The 22,187-nt window shown below is 48.0% G+C and overlaps 1 protein-coding gene across 1 annotated transcript in view; it reads left to right on the top strand.

Annotated features, from left to right (window-relative positions):
- Positions 1-17,449, top strand: part of LOC147124903 (dedicator of cytokinesis protein 11-like) — a 458,563-nt gene extending 441,114 nt beyond the window's left edge. Inside the window, exons 51-53 of the mRNA XM_085994653.1 lie at positions 2,680-2,780; positions 4,522-4,660; positions 16,703-17,449. Coding sequence (XP_085850779.1) covers positions 2,680-2,780; positions 4,522-4,660; positions 16,703-16,813 — 351 coding nt within the window. The 3' untranslated portion in view covers positions 16,814-17,449. The remainder of the gene's footprint in view (positions 1-2,679; positions 2,781-4,521; positions 4,661-16,702) is intronic.
- The last annotated feature ends 4,738 nt before the right edge of the window (positions 17,450-22,187 follow it).

The raw sequence follows: 22,187 nt of genomic DNA, 5'->3' as shown, positions 1-22,187 counted from the left end.
GGTGGCACAAGCATGGATAAGGGTAAAGCGGTGGAGGGACTGAGGCATGGTTGGAGTTGGGCAATTGAGGGGAGGTGGAAACAAGCGGTAATGGAGGGGAGGCAGTTTGAAGTTTGTTTGCATGCAACTCAGTCCTGCGTTTACAATATTCTGTTACCAGGCGGGAATGGCACATTTTTCTGATTTCCTGTCAGGGCATCATTATAACAAATGGCATATTTAGATTCAGATGGGATTGGTGAATAATTACCTAATTTCCTCTCATGAGAGCATATCAAACTTCCGAGCCCCTCTTTGTTCTGTGTCTACTGGCTTTTTACCACTAAGCCAGAAATGGCTGCTGGAACTCTGGAAAATTAACCCTTTGTAACCTGGACCTGACCTTGCATCAGAAACATAACGTAAATGAATGCACCTCGCATGTCATATTTACAAATGGATACAAGAAATCTGTGTAGTACAATGGAACTTTATGAAAATAATATTTAAATGAGGAATATGAAAAGGCCACTTCTTAAAATAAACCATGACCAGCTGCCATATCACAGATTCTACAAAACTAATTTAAGAAGTTCTACAAAAACATCTATGTCACACCCAGAGATAATTCTCTGGAATATCAGGAATTCCAGCCTCCATCATTCAAGCCTCGCTGGTTGCTTTCCATTCCAAGGTCCCTGCAGTATATGACCCATTGTATTCCATGAAGTACCTTTAGCGATGCGTTTAGCCCTGTAACCTTTAGTCCTCCAGTGCTGCTAATACAGTCTTGTCTGCTCATTGGTGTCAGACGTGGCACAGTGGGTAGCACTTTCGCCTCTGAGTCAGAAGGTTGAGAATTCATGACCCGCTCCAGAGATTTGAGTGCAAAATCTAGGCTGACACTCCAGTCACGTACTCAGGGAGTACTGCATTGTCGGAGGTGCCATCTCTCGGTTGAGACATTAAACCGATGTCCCGTCTGCCCTCTCAGGTGGACATAAAAGATCCCGCAACACTACTCAAAGAAGAGTAGGGGAGTTCTCCCCGGTGGCCTGACTAATATTTGTCCCTCAACCAACATCACTAAAACAGATTGTCTGGTCATTTATTTCATTGCTGTTTGTGGAACCTTGCTGTGCACAAATTGGCTGCCGTCTTTCCTACATTACAACACTGACTAAACTTCAAAAGTACTTCACTGACTGTGAAGTACTTTGGGACGTCCTGAAGTTGTGAAAGGCGCTATATAAATGCAAGTTCTTCATAGAATCATAGAATAGTACAGCATAGAGTGTGGCCATTCGGCCCATCGAGTCTGCGCCGGCTCTTTCGAAGAGCAATCCAGTTAGTCCCACTCCCCTGCTCTTTCCCCATATCCCTGCAATTTTTTCTCCTTCAAGTTTTTATCCAATTCCCTTTTGAAGGCTACCATTGAATCTGTATCCACCACTCTATCAGGCAGTGCATTCCAAATCCAAACCACTCGTTGCATAAAATAGTTTTTCCTCATGCCGCCTCTTTTTTTTGCCAATCACCTTACATCTGTGCCCTCTCGTTATCGACCTTTCAGCCATTGGAAACAGTTTCTCTTTATTTACTCCATCTAAACCCTTCATGATTTTGAACACCTCTATCAAATCTCCTCTTAGTCGTCTTTGCTCCAAGGAGAACAACCCCAGCTTTGCTAGTCTATCCACATAACTGTAATCCCTCATCCCTGGAACCATTCTAGTAAATCTCTTCTGTCTCCTCTACAAAGCCTTCACCTCCTTCCTAAAGTGTGGTGCCCAGAATTGGACACAATACTCCAGTTGGGGCCAAACTAGTGTTTTATAAAGGTTTAGCATAACTTCCTGGTGCTTGTACACTCTGCCTCTATTTATAAAGCCCAGGATCCCATATGCTTTATTAACTGCTTTGTTAACCTGTCCTGCCACCTTCAAAGACTTGTGCACAAACACCCCAGGTCTTTGTTCTTGCATCCCCTTTAAAATTGTACCATTTAGTGTGTGTGGTCTCTCATTCTTCCTACCAGAATGTATCACCTCACACTTCTCTGTGTTGAATTTCATCTGCAATGTGTCCACCCATTCCACCAGCCTGTCTAAGTCCTCTTGAAGTCTATCACTATCCTCCTCACTGATTACTACACACGAAATTGTGCCCTGCACCCCCAAGTCCAAGTCATTAATGTATATCAAAAACAGCAGTGGTCCTAGTGCTGAACTCCACTGTATACCTCCCACCAGTCAGGAAAACAGCCATTCACCACAACTCTGTTTTCTATCCCTTAGCCACTTTTGTATCCATGCTGCTACTGCCCCCTTTTATCCTATGGGCTTCAATTTTGCTAACAAGCTTAGTATGTGTTTACTTGGAGCGTAATACACAGTCTGTCATTAATGACACTTGAAATTCGTACGGAAGATCTAATGTGCATAATTAGTGATCTTGGTGAAGCCCAATTACAGAACGCCAGACTTTTAGCAATCACTCTTGAAACGAGCCGACCATCGTAATCTCCATCTTCAAATTTGAACAGATACCTGCTACGACTGTGACAGAAATGTTTGCTTAACTTCACCAAGTCTGACGAATCATTTAGCCAGAGCTCGAGCTCTGAGCTGATTCTTTGCTACCTGCTTTTCCTGAAGTACACGATGAAGGTATGTGCTTTCACCCTCCGATCTGTTGTAGGTGAATGCTGGTCCATTGGCCTATGCAAGAGTGTTCCTGGATGACAGTAAGTCTGGCAAACTTCCAACCAAGAAAGTGAAGCTGCTAAAGGAAATATTCCGGTGAGTGAATTGAATGGATTATTTATCAGATCAAATGGTTGTGCATTTATAGAACTAACAATCGACTTGTTCGTTTGTGCTATGTACAGACACTTGTGCTCTCTATTGTATGGGATACTAGTTAGAGAGAATTAGATTCTACATGGGCCTTAGATTATCACCAAAAATCCACCATTGATGAGACCTGCAAACATTGCCTGTTGTGAACATTGTTTTCTTTTGTTTATTAGGGAGGAATGAAAGCTGTAAACTGTGTGCAATGTGATCCCCTAAATGACTGCTCCATGTCATCTCTTCACTTCCTCTTCACTCACTCCCCTCTTGTTCCCTTCCTCCCCTTTCTACTTCTTCCCACTCTCCCCTCTCCTCCCGCTCTTCTCTCCTCCCGCTCTTCTCTCCTCCCGCTCTCCTCTCCTCCCGCTCTCCTCTCTTCTCCCGCTCTCCTCTCTCCTCCCCCCTTCTCTCTCCTCCCCCTCTCCTCTCTCCTCCCCCTCTCCTCTCTCCTCCCCCTCTCCTCTCTCCTCCCCCTCTCCTCTCTCCTCCCCCTCTCCTTTCTTCTCCCCCTCTCCTTTCTCCTCCCTCTCCTTTCCCCTCCTTTTTCTCTTCCATCCTTCCCTTTTCCTTTCCCTCTTTCCTCCCCTCCCTCTTTCCTCCTGACAATTGTTAGGCTTATTTTGAAACGTACATTATATGTTGTTACAATGATCGTTACCGTGGGAATAATAACAAGGTAGTAACATCCATTAAGTAGAAAACCACAGCCTTTTATTTTCAACAGTGTTTCGAACCAAGTTAGCTAATTTACTGCAGTGTGCACTGGGGAGCTGGCTGTTCTGTGCTGATGGCCAGTGTACTTCATGTCATAAATATGTGGTCACACTGAAGGTCACGTCATATGATCATTGTACATTTATCTAGTGATAGTCAATGATGATGATTACTGGGAAATATAATTACAGTGCAGATGCCCCATTATAAAAATACACTCAGTGTAGATTCGCCAGGATGGGAAACTATAGTTATGAGGAGAGTCTCGAGATACTGGGACAGTCTATGAGTAAATGTAGCGTGCTGGGAGAAGCAGGTGAATTTGGACCTGTGGTTCCCAAAGCTCTCCACCATTGTGGTTTCCCTTACCTCGTGTCTGGGTCTGTTGTAGACTCATTGATAGAGATTGATGCTGTGATTAGTCAACAATCCACTGTCGTTGTATCATGTGACTCCCAGGATGGTAGAAGGTGAACTAGATGAACCTTGGCCTATTTTCATCCAGCAAGTCCTATAGTCCTGTTTCCACTGGAGTAGAGACAGCTAACAGTAGATTTAATAGAGGTTTTTTAAATCACGAAGCGTCTTGATAATCTGTCCCTATTCACTCGCTTTCCTCTAGTTGGATAGCAAATGACAAGGGATCATCAATTTAAAGCTGTCACTGAGAGTGAGGAGCGAGGTTAGGAGAAATGTATTTTCCACAGAGGGTTGTTGGAGCTTTCCCCAGGGAGTACTGGAGATAGCCCATTTCATCTTTGAAGGGAAAATTGCATAAATATTTGAAGCAGAGGAAGGTAAAGGAGTTTGGAGAGAGAGTGGGGCAGTGCGATTAGTTTGGATTGCTCTGGCAACGACCAGGCACAGTCATGCTGGGCCGAATAGCTTCCTTCAATGCTGGAAACGTCAATGGCATGTCAAATTCTGTACAATGGTAGAAAACTAAAACTGATTTTTTTTTAATTGCCTGCAGGGAATTTGCTTCAGCCTGCAGCCTGGCTCTACATTTAAATGAGCGCCTGATCAAGGAGGATCAGGTGGAGTATCACGAAGGGTTAAAGGCAAACTTCAAAGACATGGTGAAGGAGTTGTCAGAAATCATCCACGAGCAGGTCAGTGACACAGGACTGTTGAGAGCAGGTAGCATGCGTTTACTGACTGACTGTATTCCTTTTGCATGGCTTACACTTACTTTACAGAAGAACATAAGAATTAAGAGCAGGAATAGGCAAATTGGCTCCTCGGGCCTGCTCCGCCATTCACTAAGATCATGGTTGATCTTCGATCTCAACTCCACTTTCCGGCCCAATCCCCATATCCCTTGATTCTCCTAATTCCATATCGGCACTCTTGGCCTGAACAGTTCTCTCTGCAACTGGACCCTGGACTTCCTAACAAACAGACCCCAGTCTGTCAAATTAGGTAACCACACCTCCCCCCCCCCCCCCCCCACTGACCCTGAACACGGGCCCCACAAGGATGTGTGCTGAGCCCCCTCCTCTACTCCCTCTTCACCCACGACTGTGTGGCTGTTCATGGTTCCAACACCATCATCAAGTTTGCGGATGATACCACGGTAGTAGGCCAGATCACCAACAATGATGAGTCAGCCTACAGGGAGGAGGTCCAGCATCTCGCGAAGTGGTGCGCCGATAACAACCTGGCCCTTAACATCAAGAAAACCAAAGAAATCATTGTGGACTTCAGGAAGTCTAAAGGCGGAAGTCACACCCCCATCCACATCAATGGGGCTGTGGTGGAAATGGTGGACAGCTTTAAGTTCCTCGGAGTCCACATCACGGAAGACCTCTCCTGGTCCCTCAATACCTCCTCTCTGGTGAAGAAGGCCCAGCAGCGCCTATATTTCCTAAGGAGGCTGAAGGGATGTAACCTGTCACCCCTGATCCTCTCTAACTTTTCCCGCTGCACAATAGAGAGCATCCTGACGAACTGTATCACAGTATGGTATGGCAGCTGTAGCTACTATGACCGGAAAGCCCTGCAGCGGGTAGTCAAAACTGCCCAATGCATTACCGGCACCCGGCTACCGACCATAGAGCACATATACCAGAAACGCTGTTTACGGAGGTCACGGTCCATCATCAAAGACCCTACCCACCCCAGCCACAGTCTGTTCGCCCTCCTGCCATCTGGGAGACGCTACAGATGCATTCGCACCCGTAAGACCAGATTTAGGAACAGCTTCTTTCCCAGGGCTGTCATCCTACTGAACTCCACAAATAAACTCTAAAGCCTGCACATCTGCCAGTGCACTTTATTATGGTTATGTTTATGTTAATGTATTACAAGCCAAATGTATGTTGAATGTTTAAATGTCTTAATCTAAATGTACACTCTCGGGAGCCGCAAGCCTACATTTCGTTGTACTGCACTTGTGCACTAATAATGACAATAAAGTTGATTATGATTATGATTATGGTAGAGAATTCCAAAGATTCACAACCCTCTGAGTGAAGAAATTCCTCCGCATCTCAGTCTTAAATGGCCTACCCCTTATCCTGAGACTATGCCCCCTAGTTTTAGACTCTCTAGCCGAGGAAGCAACCTCTCAGCATTTACCTGTCAGTCCCCCTCAGAATCTTTTATGTTTCAATGAGATCTCCTCTCATTCTTCTAAACTCCATAGAGTATAGGCCCAATAAATTCAATCCTCATTGGACAACCCTCTCATCCCAGGGATCAATATATCCTTCCCCAAAAGATCTTTAATCATTAATATTCTGTGTAATTAATTTTTGCACAGCTGGCCTTACCATCAACTTCAAGATGTTAAGAGGTCATGTGCAATCGGAGGAGATTGCCTGACTCTCTGTTCCAGGCCTGCAATGTATCATCACTAAAAATAAAAAAAAAACTGGATTTTACATTATCTTTTTGAACTATTGACAAGTTTGGGAAGTTTTGTCCCGTGACCTAGAGACCACTTGCAGACCTCTTCTTCCCACCTTACCGCCTTGGCCTTAGTTGGGATTCAGGCTTGCTCTCAATACTTTATACTGTTACTCGCCTAGAGAGGCAGCTTCCATGGGCGATAATGTGACCTGTGATCTGAAACTTAACCATACACATTTCATATATGGTATTTAGCAGGCAAACAGTCATCTCTTATTGTAAACTCAGATTTAGGCCTAGAAATTCAGTTGCGTTCGCCAGCCGTTAACGCCATAAGAGGGGTAGATTTCCAACGCTAGGCACCCGGGCGCAGGCCAATCTGCGCCTACGCCCAACTTCAGTTGACATTTAGCGCCGGCGCAAAGTGTTTGCGCCCGCTCAGCTGCGCGCGCAGCTTATGACGTCATTTCGTCGTGCAACGCTGTTTGTGCGCCCCAAACCGGAAATTCAGTGGCGCCCGCCCAATGTGGGCGTGGCGCTGTTAAGAACTGTGAAGTGGAACGCAGCAGAGGCCCTGCGGGCCTCGGGGAGCGCTAATTAAAGGGCACTTACACTGAACTATAAAGGCCAGCCATTTTGCTGCAATGACTTCAGTGCTTTGGATTTCTGTACAGAGACCAAGGAACAGACCTTACTGATTTGGGACAACATAGGAGAGGCATTTTTGGCTTCTGGCCAGAGCTTGGAAATTTGACTCTTGTGATTTCACTGTTTGCAAGTTTATTATGGGGGCTGCATGGGGTTCCAACCCTCAGTTCCAGCATTATGTGCGAAGGGCTCGCAGACGCTGTGTGAGAGGGGCAGCCATGCCTAGACGCAGAGGGGCCATCAGGCGTCGGCAACGTAGGCCTTACCCACTCAGGGAATACCGCCAGCAGGTGTCCTATCTCACCATGACTGCCGCGCATTGTGTTAAGAGGCTGCGCTTCAGAAGGGAGGTGGTTGCAGAGATCTGCCAGCTGCTTCACAGAGATCTGCGTACACAGCTGATGTGCAGGACCTCTCTGTCGGTGGAAGTGAAGGTCACGGTGGCTCTGAACTTTTATGCAAGCGGCTCCTTCCAAGCCGCTGCTGGGGACATAGCGAACATCTCCCAGTTCGCCGTGCATCGCTGCATCCAGCAGGTCACCGATGCCCTTTTCGCAAGGAGACACCAATTCATCTCCTTCCCCATGACCCTAGAGAGGCAGGAGCAGCGTGCAGTCGGATTTGGCAGGATCGCCGACTTCCCCATGGTGCAGGGCGCCATTGACTGCACGCATGTGGCTATGCGGGCACCTATCGACAATGCCGAGGATTACCGCAACCGGAAGGGCTACCATTCCCTCAATGTACAGCTGGTGTGTGACCACAGGCAGCGCATCCTAGCTGTCAATGCCCGCTTTCCAGGAAGCAGCCACGATGCATTTATCCTGCGCCAGACTACTGTGGCTGACATGTTCGAGGCACAGCCTCCACCAAGGGGATGGCTTATTGGGGACAAGGGCTACCCTTTGTGTACATGGCTCATGACCCCGCTCCGCGCGCCCAGGACCCCTGCGGAGGAGGCATACAACGAAAGCCATCAAGCCACAAGGAACATCATAGAGCAAACGATTGGCGTCCTCAAGCAACGGTTCCGCTGCCTGGATCGTTCCGGCGGATCTCTACAGTATTCGCCGGATAGAGTCTCCCAGTTCGTCGTCGTTTGCTGCATGCTGCACAACCTGGCTATCCGCAGGACTCAGGCACTGCCACCTCGCGTTGGACCACCACCTCAGGAGGACCATGAGGAGGAGGAGGAGGAGGAGTACCAGCCCAGGAGGGAGCCACAAGGTCCAAGGGCCGTCCGCCGGCGGCTTATTGAACGACACTTCTAGGCCCCCTGTCAGGGAATGGCTTGTGGCAATGAACGCACCTGAATGCAGCCGCTCCGCAAGCCCTCAGCCGGTTAACGCAACAACCACTTGAAACATGACACCTGGACAAGCTGAATAAATAAAAAGCTTTATTTAACAAACTCAGGGCCCTTCCCACATGAAACAGAGAAACAGACAAGACCCCCCAAAAAACAGTCAAAAACATATCTCACTCCCACAACCTGGGGAGGAATAACAAAACTTGTCAATAACATTTGCCTTCATCCTCGGCCTTCCCAAAATAAGCCCCCCCCCCCTCCAGAACACAACCACCCCCATATAAAAAAACATTTGCCTTCATCTTCGACCTTCCCAAAATAAGCCCCCCCCCCCGCCCAAGAACACAAACACCCCCATATAAAAAAAACAGTTGGCAACACACTCTACTTGGTGTGCCGAGAGGGCGAGTCCTTGTGCAGGCTTCTCCGGCCCCTGCCCGACCTGTTGCTCCGCCTCAACCTGGGCCCTGTGGGTGTGGCAAGGCTGGGGGAAGGCTCCTGAGGGGCACACTGCGTGACGGCAGCTGCCCTTGGGGGTCGGCCTAGACGAGGTCCGGCCCTGGAGGGGCCGGCTGCTGACTGCTGCAGCTGTGGCTGGGCAGCATCAGTCTCTGCATCAGCTCGTCGCACCTTGGCTGGGGGAGTGGCAGTGGCGGCTGCAGCAATGGGGGCAAGCTGGCTGATGCCAGGCGCTCGCTGGTCGCCAGAGACACTGGCACTCGGCCGCGCTGGCACTGCAGCAAGCGCAGCAATCTGGTGGAGGCCAGACAGCAGGGCGGCGGGTGCCCTGCCGATGCTTCCGTGACACCGCGAGTGTGGCAGAAGTGAGTGCCCGAACTGCCCTGGTCTGTGCCCGCATCAGATCAGCCAGTGTCTGCACGGCACCACTCATGAACTCGCGACTCGCGTCCTGTGCTGCCGCGAGTTGGTCGACACCCCTGGCCTGTGCTGCCGCGAGTTGGTCGACACCCCTGGCCTGTGAGTCCCCGAAAGCGGCCACACTATGAGCCAGGGACTCAATGGCCTGAGGCATCTGTCCCACAACCCCCATGAACTCGTTGTGGCGCCGCTCCGAGGCCGCGGACATTTCATCAAGGAGGCGCACCTCCTGGGCGAGGACCGTCTCCGGACTGGAGGGCGGACTCTCCCTCTGGGGAGAAGGCCGCCGAGCTGCCCGACCCTTCCCGCGTGCCTGGACGCCACTGGGCCCAGCAACTGCCCTCCCCTGCAACACTTCCCCCCTCTGGGGAGAAGGCAGCCGTGCTGGCCGACCCTTCCCGCGTGCCTGGACGCCACTGGGCCCAGGAGCTACACCCCCCTGCAACACTTCCCCCTGGCTCTCCTCCAGGCAAGACGTCTCCCCTCCATTGCCATCCCCTGGCGCGGATGAGGGTTCCCCCGATGTGCCGCCTTCCTCTTGGTCCTTGTCGTCCTCCTCTTCCAAGGGACTGGCACTCTCAGCTTCATGGACCTCCTCCTCACCAGCTGAAAGCAGGAAGGCACAAGAGTAGCTTTAGAGTGAGGACAGGGCGTCAGCGAGGGAGGCATGAGTGGTGGCATTATGCGCATTGGTCGGACAGTGGCAAAGGATGTAGATCTGAAGCGCAAGGGGAACGAGAGAGGTCCAAACGGTCATGTCCTTACCATTGGGGCCCAGCACAGGGTCCGCATCACCAATAGCAATGGGGCCAACCACCCGGCCACACATGAGTCGAGCCACGCGCTCCTCCAGCTCACTGAGCTCCTGGAACTGGGCACGGCCTCCCCCGGTGACATTCCGGCTCTTCATATTCTGGGCCAGCTTGGCCTGCAAGAGAAAGGACGGCCTCTAAGTACAGTGTGGTGCCCTGTTGTTGTGTGCACTGTCTCCCATGGTGGAATAGCTTGGCCAGTGTGGTGCCCTGTTGTTGTGTGCACTGCCTCCCATGGTTGAATAGCTTGGCCAGTGTGTAAAGTGCAGAAAGTGCTATTGATGATCGTGCCAGTGCCATAGCTGCGGGAGGAGGGATGGCCATTAGGCCTTTGAGGTCCCTTTGCCCATAATGTGAGGTGCACATGCAAGGATGAGGAGGACACTGGAAAGGCTACTCACCTTGACCAACCGAGTGAGGTTGTTGAACTTCTTGCGGCATTGGTCACCAGTCCTGGGGACATCGCTGGTGGCTGACACCCTGTGGGCGATTTCCCTCCAGGCTCTCCTGAACTGCCCCCTGGGAGCCTTCTTGCCACTGTCCGGGCACAAGATCTCTCTTCTCTTTTCCAAACCCTTAAGCAGCACCCACAAAGCAGGCTCTGAGAAGCGCTGCGCTCGTTCACGGGCCTTCTGCATGGCTTCAGGCGCTATTTGGGTCCACCAGCAGTGTTGAGGCCTAGCTGCAGGGCTCCACTATCCAGGGCGTGGCAGCAGACAAAGTCGACCCTTCCCCCTTCAAGAGCTGGCCGGCGTCAGGGTGTCTGCTGTCAATCAAAACATGACCGCACCTGCGCTGCGCCCGGCCTCGGCGTTATCAGTCCGCACCGCCGGCTTAGCGCCTAAAGATAGGAGTGCAACGCCAGTTTCCGCGCTCGCCCAAACTCCTTGGCCAAATCTACTGAATTTCGGCGAAGTGGCCTACACTTTCCGGCGGGCGCTAACTTTAGCGACCGCCCAACTTTAGCGCCCCAAAAGTGGCGCGACTGAATTTCTAGGCCTTAGTGTTTAAAATGTTCAAAGGATTTGATAGGGTGGATACAGAGAAACTATTTCCTCTGGTGGGGGAATCCAGAACAAGGGTGCATTTTTAAAAAAAAATTGTTTTTATGGGATGTGGGCGTTGCTGGCAAGGCCAACATTTATTACCCGTCTCTAATTGCCCTTGAGAAGGTGGTGGTGAGCCGTCTTCTTGAACCGCTGCAGTCCGTGTGGTGAATGTACTCCCACAGTGCTGTTAGGTAGGGAGTTCCAGAATTTTGACTGAGTGACGATGACGGATCAGCGATATACTTCTAAGTCAGGATGATGTGTGACTTGGAGGGGAACTTGGAGATGGTGGTGTTTCCATGCGTCTGCTGCCCTTGTCCTTCTAGGTGGAAGAGGTCGCGGGTTTGGGAAGTGCTGCCGAAGAAGCCTTGGTGAGTTGCTGCAGTGCATCTTGTAGATGGTACACACTGCAGCCACGGTACGCCGGTGGTGGAGGAAGTGAATGGTTAAGGTGGTGGATGGGGTGCCAATCAAGCGGGCTGCTTTGTCCTGGATTTTAACATAATCTTAAAAATAGAGCCAGGCCATTCAGGAGGGAAATCAGGAAGCACTTTTTCACACACAGGGTAGTAGAAACCTGGAATTCTCTCCCCAAAAGGCTGTGGTTGCTGGGGGTTAATTTGACCTTTCAAGACTGAGATCAATAGATTTCTGTTGGGCACAGGTATCAAGGGATATGGAGCAAATGAGGCTAAACGGGGTTTAGGTACAGATCAGTCACAAACTAATTGAATGGGGGAGCAGGTTCGAGGGATCGAATGGCCTCCTGTTCCCATGTTGCTTTACAAAAAAATCCCAGATGTATTCAGGCTTGGGACTTTGTTTCCCACCAATTAATTAATGAAAAATATTACATGGGCAGTGGTTAAGGAAAAGATGGTGAAATTGAAACAGAAGTTGTAAACTTGGAGAATAATCCCTTGAATGAAAGTGGGGAGCATAATTACAATTGAAGAAAATCTGTAACATTATTAGGAGCAGGGTGACGATTCTTGAAATTAATTAATTTTAAAAAATTGGCTGTTGGGGGAGGTGCGGGCTGACAATGAAGAGAGTATGGGGAGTGCGAAGGGACATTGGAGGCAATGCACTTGGGCGGCAGAGGAGGAGCGCCAGGGATGGCACCAGAAACCCCCAGTTACATATCCGCATTTTCTTCAGTCTCTCACAGGTTCCCTTTCATCTTAGTCAAGAAAGGTAGTGTGGGAACAGAGAGAGAGAGAGAAATTAGGGCAGAAAACAGAGAAAGAAAGGAAGAAATCATGGCAGACCAGAGAGAATGAAAGAAATGGGGGGAAGACCGAGAGAGAAATTGGGACATGCTTCAGAAGCGGAATGTATGGATTACGTAGGGTGATGAGTGTGTTGTAAATCAGGAAGTGAGAGGTATTTTAAGGATGTGGCTGAAAGAGCAGGTAGTGTTGTAACCCGCAGGAAGTGAAGCAGATGTTGCAGGATACAAGGTCTGCAATCGTGCCAACTTCAAACCCGAGGGCAAGTCCGGACATACCCAAGAAAATGGGTAGGGGAGGGCAACAGACATGTTTTTTTCAAGCATGTCTTTGTTCGCCTTAGAAAAACGGCTTCTCTAGCCTGGCCCTGCTAGTGATCCAGAGAAGGTGTTCTATCTTTCACCTTCAGGAGCTGTCTGTCGTGCTGTGCAATTGTTGTTTTACCACAACTGCTGTACCTTATTAAGTATTTATCCAATTCCCTTTTGAAAGTTACTATTGATTCTGCTTCCACCACCCTTTCAGGCAGCGCATTCCAGATCATCATAACTCGCTGTGTAAAGAAATTTCTCTTGATCTCCCCCTTAGGTCTTTTGCCAATTACCTTAAATCTGTGTCCTTTGGTTACTGACCCTTCTGCCACTGGAAACAGTTTCTTCTTATTTACTCTAACGAAACCCCTCATAGTTTTGTACACCTCTATTAAATCTCCGCTTAACCTTCTCTGCTCTAAGAAGAATAATCCCAGCTTCACCAGTCTCTCCATATAACTGAAACCCCTCATCCCTGGTACCAATCTAGTAAATCTCCCCTGCACACTCTCCAAGGTGCGCTGCACGTTTTGTTCAATTGGCACTTTGAAAGTAGCAATGTTAGGGAGGGAATTCCAGAAGTTAGGGCCTTGGCAGCTGAAGGCAAAGTCGGCAATGGTGGGGCGATGAAAATCGGGGATGCACGAGAGGGCAGAATTAGAGGAGCGCAGAGATCTCCGAGGGTTGTAGGGCTGGAGGAGGTTACAGAGATAGGGAGGAGCAAGGCTGTTGCCTGAGCTCCTTTACCCAGTTCAGGTTGCACTGGGTTTTCTGTTGCCTGCGTTTGCTTAAGGTAAAACCTGTTATTGGTGGATTGTGGTAATGCAAAGCAGCTGTTCGTGTACTGATGTCTCCAGAATTTACCTCCACCCTGAACAATGGCCTTGCTAATAAAGTGCACAATGCGTTTTGCATCTGGTTCTCTCCACGTACCGTACTTTGGTCTGATGACAATGTTGTGTTTGTTCAGTGAAACTGGATGCTATAGAAATTGTATTCCCAAGCATTTACATGACCCATTTTATTTCATGCATATTGAATGTTTAAAGGCAAACTGTTTTCAACATGTATTAGAAACACTTGAATCTTGGACAAGATTTCTTGACCAAGAACCCTAAATTAACAAAGCAAGGATGTTGGCCCTTGCACAGAAATAGTCAGTGATTTACTGAAGGTAGTGTGAGAACATTTTTTAATTAGTTCTTGAAATGGGGGCTTCGCTGGCAAGGCCAGCATTTGCGATGATGAAGGAATGGTGATACGTCCATGTAGGAGTAGTGTGTGACTTGAAGGGGAACTTGGAGGTGATGGTGTTCCCACAAATTACTGGTCTTGTCCTTCCTGGTCGAGGCTACAGGAGAGAGAGCGATGTTGTCAAAATAACTTTGGTGAATTGCTGCAGTGCACTGGTGGTGGAGGGAGTGGGTATTGAGTCCAATGTCAGGGGTGCGAATCAAACAAACTCTGCTGTCCCGGATGGTGTCGAGCTTCTTGAGTGATCTTATGGCTCCACCCATCCAGGTGAGTGGTGAATATTTCGTCACACTCCTGATCTCGATCTGTAGATGGTGGGAGAAGCTTTGAGGAGCCAGGAGGTGAGCCATTCACCAGAGTACCCAGTCTCTGCCATGCTCTTGCAGCCACAGTGTTTATCTGGCTGCTCCAGTTAAGCTTCTGTTCAGTGATGACACCCCCCAAGATGTTAATAGTGTTGGGGTGGTACAGTTACAGTTTAAGGTGAGATGGCTGGGCTTTCTCTTATTGGAGATGGTCCTTGCCTGCCACTTACTTGGGGCAAATGTTACCTACCAACTGCGGATGTTGCCCGGGTCCTGCATGGGCTGCTACAATATTGGAGGAGTTGTGAATGAAGCTGAATGCAGTGGAACCATTAATAAACAGTAACCACTGCTGACCTTATGACGGGGGAAAGGCCATTGATGAAGCAGCTGAAGATAGTTGAACTGAGGAGTCACCTGGTAAATCTGGCAGTGTGTTGTTGGATTGCCATCCAGACATTCTGCAGACCATGTATATTCTGTCCTATCATGATAGATCATCAGAGTGTATATGGTCTGCAGAAGGAACACATCTCATGGCCTCTTTGGTTTTCTCATTCCATGCTTTCTCACGTTTTTCAGATCCTAGTTTTAACTGTCAGTCAAAATGAATGTCCTACGTTTTGGAGTTCTACAAATACATTGAGAGCAGGAACTCTTTCCAGACTCGACAACAACAACGTTCATTTATATAGCGCCTTTAATGTAGTAAAACATTCCAAGATGCTTCACAGGAGCGTAACCGAGCCACATAAAGAAATTTTAGGACAGGTGGCCAAAAGCTTGGTCAAAGAGGTAGGTTTTAAGGAGCGTCTTAAAGGAGGAGAGAGAGGTAGAGATGGAGAGGTTTAGGGAAAGAATGATGAAGCGCTAAAAAACGGGGATGCGCAAAAGGCCAGGATTGAAGGAGCGCAGAAATCTCGAAGTGTTGTAGGGTTGGAGGAGGTTACAGAGATAGGGAGGGGCAAGGCCATGGAGGGAATTTAACACTAGGATGAGAAATTAAATTTGAGGCATTGCTGAATGCCCTCACTATGCCATTTCTGAAGCCATCGACGTGATTCCAAAATATTTCCTGTTGTTCCAGTGTAGAATTAACAGAATGTCTTACAAATCCTGATTCTATGGAGACAAAAATGGCCGTGAAACTTAATCTGAGTGAAGATGTCTTGTTGCGTGTTGATCTGAAGGAGAAAAGCAGCTTGCGGTTTCTCTACCCAAACATTGACACAGTTTTGGGGATTTAATTCATCCACCAGTTCTTTTTGTGTAGGATGTATATGATATCAAATGGCAGAAATACCAAGAAATCATTTCCTTCTGTGCAGAGTCACAGAAATGAAAGCTTTCGCGTGGTAGCAGCCAGCTGTGTATCAGGAAATACATGTGTAAGCCATGAGTTATGTACAGTATGGGTTCCACATGACTTATCACAGAACATTTACTTGGCAAGAGTCACTTGAATGAGGACCTGTCCAAAATTTGAAACCATTTGGGGGAACTTGGAAAAAGGGGGAGTAGAAGGCAAACTACAGAAAGAATCTTGTGTGGAGCAAAGGTGGGTAAATGGAGTTGAGGTACAGATCAGCCATGAGCCAATTGAATGGCGGAACAAGATTGAGGGGCTGAATTGCCTCCTGTTCCTGGAACTGTTCATTTGCACAATGCATTTTCGCTCATCGTTCCTTGTACTTAATATCTTTGCATACTTCGTTCAACTGTTTCCAGTGTGTGCTATTTATTAACCTTTTGCTCTCTCCCTTTATTTCAAACATGCCTGCTTATTACGAAGTGCTGAAGACTTTAATGGGTAAATGCACTCCACAATTTATGCTTCAAAACTAAATGCCTAAGTAAAAGCCTGGGTCTAGTTGGAGGAAGATTTGGGGACACACTTCCTGTGAGTTCACAACCATCAATCGGTGGAAAGCTTTGGGCCACGCAGGCCTGAATTCCAGAGAGGTGCTGCCCACAGGCTCAGCTCCTCGAACTTTGGAGGCTCGTAAAGTCCGCTCTCAAACGTGTAGCTGCTCCCCTCTCCCACCTAAACCCTCAACCACTTCAGAATTCCTCTTTTGGAATAAAACACTTCTGTACCTGTGTGCCTGTCACCCTTTTATTAAGTAAGGTGGAAGTTTCTCCTTTGTTCTTTGCATAGTATGTTCAGCATCTTCTGGCTGCACTGCGTGCAGTAGAGTTGGTTATGGCACCTTTTTCAGGACAGTACATGCCCCAACCGAGAGGTCCGAGGCTCACCCAAAATTGGGCCTGGGGCCTCATTTCTATAATTTGGGCCCAGTGGCAGCTAAATCTCAGTGATTATTCTGATCCTCGCTCTACGTGAAGAAGGCCTTTTCTAGCCAGGGCCGAATGCTGCACTAAAGCTGTGACATAAATCTTTATCATGCGTGCGTATTTCAATATCTTGTTTAGTTTGAAATGTTACTGCATCCCTAGTAACTGCGATCTGTTTTTCTCTTTTTACCTCTTCTGTTTCTCAAGATTTTGACAGAAGACGACTTGGTGAAGTCCCAGCTGAGGAGCTCGCTGCACGTTTTCAGCGCCATTAGTGGGACGGCCAGAGGTCCCTCTGCCTTCCCCTCAACACTTTGACAGCTCAGGGCTTGGGGGGCTGGGGGGCGCACAGACGCTTTGTCTTTAATTGGTTCTCAGGAAGGTTTGTTTACCCCCAGGGAGGGGGGAGGGGGAGACTGTTAGCGCTAGCCGATGGACATCACAACGCAGCAGATCAGATTCCGTCCGGCCGCGTTGAGTGAGATGGCCACTGTCTGCTCCAATTACAGCAACTACTCGTCCCTCTCCTGAAGGGAATCCCCTTTTCGCAGTCACGTTCGGAAGAAGCCGCTCCGCTGTTGATACGCCTGAGGCTCACTGAACGGTGCAATTCTTGCATTCTAAAGAGTATTATTATTAATATCAGCACGGCTGCCTACACAGGGCATGTGATGCACGGAATTATGGATTTGAAAAATATTGACCAGTTTGAAAAGCCAAATATTGTTTTCACAAATGGGTTGCTAAAACCGCGCTTCATCATTGCCAATTCTTCTCCAGTTGTACAGTATAAGTGTGTATAAAATGAAAATAGTACATCTTAGCTCTGTGCATCAGATTGTCATCTCAAAGTGTTGTACTGTCCACTTAAATTGTAACTACGAGTAGCGTTACACTGCAATCGCTTGTGTACAAAAAAAACTTAAATATAGTGGGCGTTTTATATATTTCAAATGGCGTTTTCTTTATTTTGTGTGGGGGGAACGGGGTGTGGAGTTTCATAACAAATTGAAGTGCGGACCCCTGAATCAAAGTGCTTCAGTCACAAGCCTCCTTGGTGTTGAGCGTCAAGTATGTTGCATTCCAGGCCCTCTATCAGCCCAGCTGGCCTGGGTGGTGTTAGAGAACTTCGCAGAGAGAATCGCTGGAAGGTTACCATCTTCCTGGCAGAGGCTGTCCAATCCGCGGAGCATCTTATGAACCGTTGCTCACTGAGATCCTTCCCCAGAGGAATAGCTTCTAATCCCTCCATCGCAGCAGAGGCCGTCGAGTGGACAAGGAACTTGGGTGTCAGCGTGTGATATTACTGTTCAAGACGCCATACGGAAGATGAATTCACGAGCCATCCCGGGCAATTCCTGGGGGTCTATAAAATAAATTGCCACATTCCTGGGAAGAATATGTCCACAGTATTAATCTTTCTTTTAAGGAAAATCAGGAACTGAATTACAATGTGGGGATATTAGCATCTGATGATTATCTGGGACACTGGGAAGAACCCCAGCTCCTCTTCGAATAGTGCTGTGGGATCATGTACGTCCACCTGACAGGGCAGGCGGGGTTTCATGACCTCAGTTTAATGTCTCATCTGAAGGAGGGCACCTCTGACAGTGCAGCACTCCCTCAGTACTGCACTGGGGTGTCAGCCTAGATTTTGTATCTCAAGTCTCGGGCGTGGGGTTTAAACCCACAACCTTCTGACTCCGGCGAGAGTGCTACCAGTGAGCCAAGGCTGACACTTAAGAGTCTGGCTGCTGATTTTTTTTTTTAATTCTTGTTTCTCCCATCCTCCTAGGCCCAGAATTCTGAGACCAATTGTAGGACTCCTGTTACAGGAAACTTTGTGCTATCCGGCACCGACGGGACCGAGCTGTTGCCGTTCCCTCAAAACTGCCGGACAAACCAGCGCTAATGTTGAAACATACGGAAGCTTTTGAGCTCCGTATCTGTCAACAAACCCTGTTGCTTAGCAACAGCTTCTAAACAGTCCAAGCGTCTGTGTAGCATCTCTGTAGCTTAGCAACAGCTTCAGCGAGACCTTGCAGAGCTTGACTGTTGAGAAAAAAGCAACGAGAAGAAAAAAAACCTAACGAAACGGCTCCTGATTTTTGCCGGTGGCTCGCGCATTCTGGACAGTTAGCCTCCGGATAACACAAAGTTTCCTGTACTTTCTCAGAGAGAACCTAACTTAACTTGTACCAGTGGCCTTCTGCTCTGTATGGCACAGTACTGCACAGGCCTTTGTGTCTGTGTTTGCTGGTGTTTAGTCCAGTAGATGTTCCCCCTGAGGCTGTGCTGTAAGCAGCGAAGCCACCAGGCGATAGGTCTGAAGTGGATCCTCAACACAAGACTGCAGCTTGATCTGTGGTTCAATGACAAAAGAAAGGTTTTTATATCACCGGTAAAATGCTGAGGTTTGCATATTGATATAAAGAATGGGCAACACAGTTGTACAATTAAAGGAATAGAACGAGCACAAGAAGAAAGGGCAGGGCGGTCGACTCTGCACTTGCAATGTGGATAAGCTGTTAAAATAGCAAGTGGAATTCTGGGACACACACAGACATTAGGAACAGGAGTAGGCCATTCAGCCTCTTGACCCTTTCCCCCATTCAATTAGATCATGGTTGATCTGTACCTCAACTCCATTTTTCCACCTTTGATCCATACCACTTGATACCCTTATCTAGCAAAAATCTATCAATCTCAGTCTTGAAAGCTATAATTGTTCCCCAGCATTTACAGCCTTTTATGGGAGAGAGTTCCAGATTTCCACTACCCTTTGTGTGAAACAGTGCTTCCTGATTACACTCCTGAATGTCCTGGCTCTAATTTTAAGATTATTTCCCCCTGTTCTTGATTCCCCGAACAGAGGAAATATTTTCTCCATATCAACCCTATTAAATCCTTTTAACATTTCAAAAACTTCGATCAGATTATCCCTCAGTCTCCACATTCTCGGGTCAATCTCCTATTGTCGGGTCAATCTCCTATTCTCAGGAGTCAATCTCCTAATATCGGGCATCAATCTCCTATTCTCAGGGGTCAACCTCTTATTCTCAGGGGTCAATCTCCTATTCTCGGAGGTCAATCTCGGGTCAATCCCCTATTCTCAGGGGTCAATCTCCTATTCTCGGGTCAATCTCCTATTCTCAGGGGTCAATCTCTTATTCTCAGGGGTCAATCTCCTATTCTCAGCGGTCAAACTCCACACTCGGGTCAGTGTCCACTCTCGGATCAATCTCCTATTCCCAGGGATCAATCTCCTATTCTCTGGGGTCAATCTCCTATTCTCTGGGGTCAATCTCTAATCTCAGGGGTCAATCTCCTATTCTCTGGGGTCAATCTCCTATTGTCAGGAGTCAATCGCCACACTCGGGTCAATCTCCTTTTCTCAGGGGTCAGACTCCACACTCGGGTCAATCTCCTTTTCTCAGGGCTCAATCTCCTATTCCCTGGGGTCAATTTCCTATTCTCAGGGGTCAATCTCCAATCTCAGGAGTCAAACTCCTATTCTCGGGGTCAATCTCCACACTCTGGGGTCAGTCTTCTATTCTCAGGGGTCAATCTCCTATTCTCCGGTCAATCTCCCCACTCGGGGGTCAATCTCCACACTCGGGGGAGGGGTTCAATCTCCACACTCGGGGGTCAATCTCATATTTTCAGGGGTCAAACTCCACACTCTGGTCAATCTCCACTCTCGGGTCAGTCTTCTATTCTCAGGTCAATCTCCTATTCTCAGGTGTCAACCTCAACACTCGGGTCAACCTCAACACTCGGGTCAACCTCAACACTCAGGTCAATCTTCTAGTCTTAGGGGTCAATCTCCACAATCAGGGGTCAACCTCCTATTCTCAAGCATCAATCTCCTATTCTCAGGGGTCAATCTCCACTCGTGTTCAATCTCATATTCTCAGGTCAATCTCCTATTCTCTGCAGTCCATCTCCTATTTTCTGTGGTCAATCTCCTATTCTCAGGGGTCAATCTCCACTCGTGTTCAATCTCATATTCTCAGGTCAATCTCCTATTCTCTGCAGTCCATCTCCTATTTTCTGTGGTCAATCTCCTATTCTCAGGGGTCAAACTCCACACTCTGGTCAATGTACACTCCCGGATCAATCTCCTATTCTCAGGGGTCAATCTACTATTCTCATAGAAACATAGAAAATAGGAGCAGGAGTAGGCCATTCGGCCACTCGAGCCTGCTCCGCCATTTAATGAGATCATGGCTGATCATCCAAATTCAGTACCCTGTCCCTGTTTATCCCCATATCCCGTGATCCCTTTAGCCTTAAGAAATATATCTAACTCCTTCTTGAATATATTTAATGAATTGGCCTCAACTGCCTTCTGTGGTAGAGAATTTCACAGGTTCACCACTCTCTGGGTGAAGAAATTCCTCCTCATCTCTGTCCTAAATGGCTTGCCCCTTATCTTTAGACTGTGACCCCTGGTTCTGGACTCCCACGCCATCAGGAACATTCTTCCTGCATCTAGTCTGTAGTCCTGTTAGAATTTTGTAAGTTTCAATGAGATCCCCTCTCATTCTTCTAAACTCCAGCGAATATAAGTCCAATCGACCCAATCTCTCCTCATGCGTCATTCCTGTCATCCCAGGTATCAATCTTCTAGCCTTAGGGGTCAATCTCCAAAGTCAGGGTTCAACCTCCTAATCTCAAGCATCAATCTCCTATTCTCAGGGGTCAATCTCCACTCATGTGTTCAATCTCCTATTCTCAGGTCATCTAGGAGGAATCTTCGCTGCACCCCCTCCATGGCAAGAACATCCTTCCTCAGATAAGGTGACCAAAACTGCACACAATACTCAAGGTATGGTCTCACCAAGGCCCTGTACAACTGCAGCAAGACATCCTTGCTCCTGTACTCGAATCCTCTCGCTATGAAGGCCAACATATCATTTGCCTTCTTAAACTGCTGCACCTGCATGCTTACCTTCAGCGACTGGTGCACAAGGACACCCAGGTCTCATTGCACTTCCCCTTCTCCCAATCTATTGCCATTCAGAAAATAATCTGCTTTCCTGTTTTTGCCACCAAAGTGGATAACGTCGCATTTATCCACATTATACTGCATCTGCCATGCATCTGCCCAATCACCCAACCTGTCCAAATCGTACTGGAGATTCTCAGCATCCTCCTCACAGCACACACACCCACCCAGCTTTGTGTCGTCTGCAAACTTGGAGATATTACATCTAGTTCCCTCGTCTAGATCCTTAATATATATTGTGAATAGCTGGGGTCCTAGCACCGATCCCTGCGGTACCGCACTAGTCACTGCCTGCCACTCGGAGAGAGACCCGTTTATTCCAACTTTTTGTTCCTGTCTGCCGACCAGTTCTCTATCCAAGTTAGTACCTTACCCCCAATCCCATGTGCTTTAACTTTACACGCTAATCTCTTACGCGGGATCTTATCGAAAGCCTTCTGAAAATCCAAATACACCACATCCACTGGTTCTCCCTTATCCTATCAGTTACATCCTCAAAAAATTCCAGTAGATTAGTCAAGCATGACTTTTACCTTTTGTAAATCCATGTTGACTTTGTCTGATCCTGTCACTGTTTTCCAAGTGCTCTGCTATTACATCTTTTATAATGGACTCTAGCAATTTCCCCACTACCGATGTCTATAATTCCCCGTTTTCTCTCTACCACCTTTTTTGAATACT

Source organism: Somniosus microcephalus, chromosome 1 (assembly GCF_052327205.1).
Source record: "Somniosus microcephalus isolate GS21.2 chromosome 1, FLI_Smic_1.0, whole genome shotgun sequence".
In the NCBI taxonomy this organism is placed as follows: Eukaryota; Metazoa; Chordata; class Chondrichthyes; order Squaliformes; family Somniosidae; genus Somniosus; species Somniosus microcephalus.
Note: the sequence above shows the minus strand (reverse complement) of the source record. Positions and strands in the feature narration are given on the sequence as shown.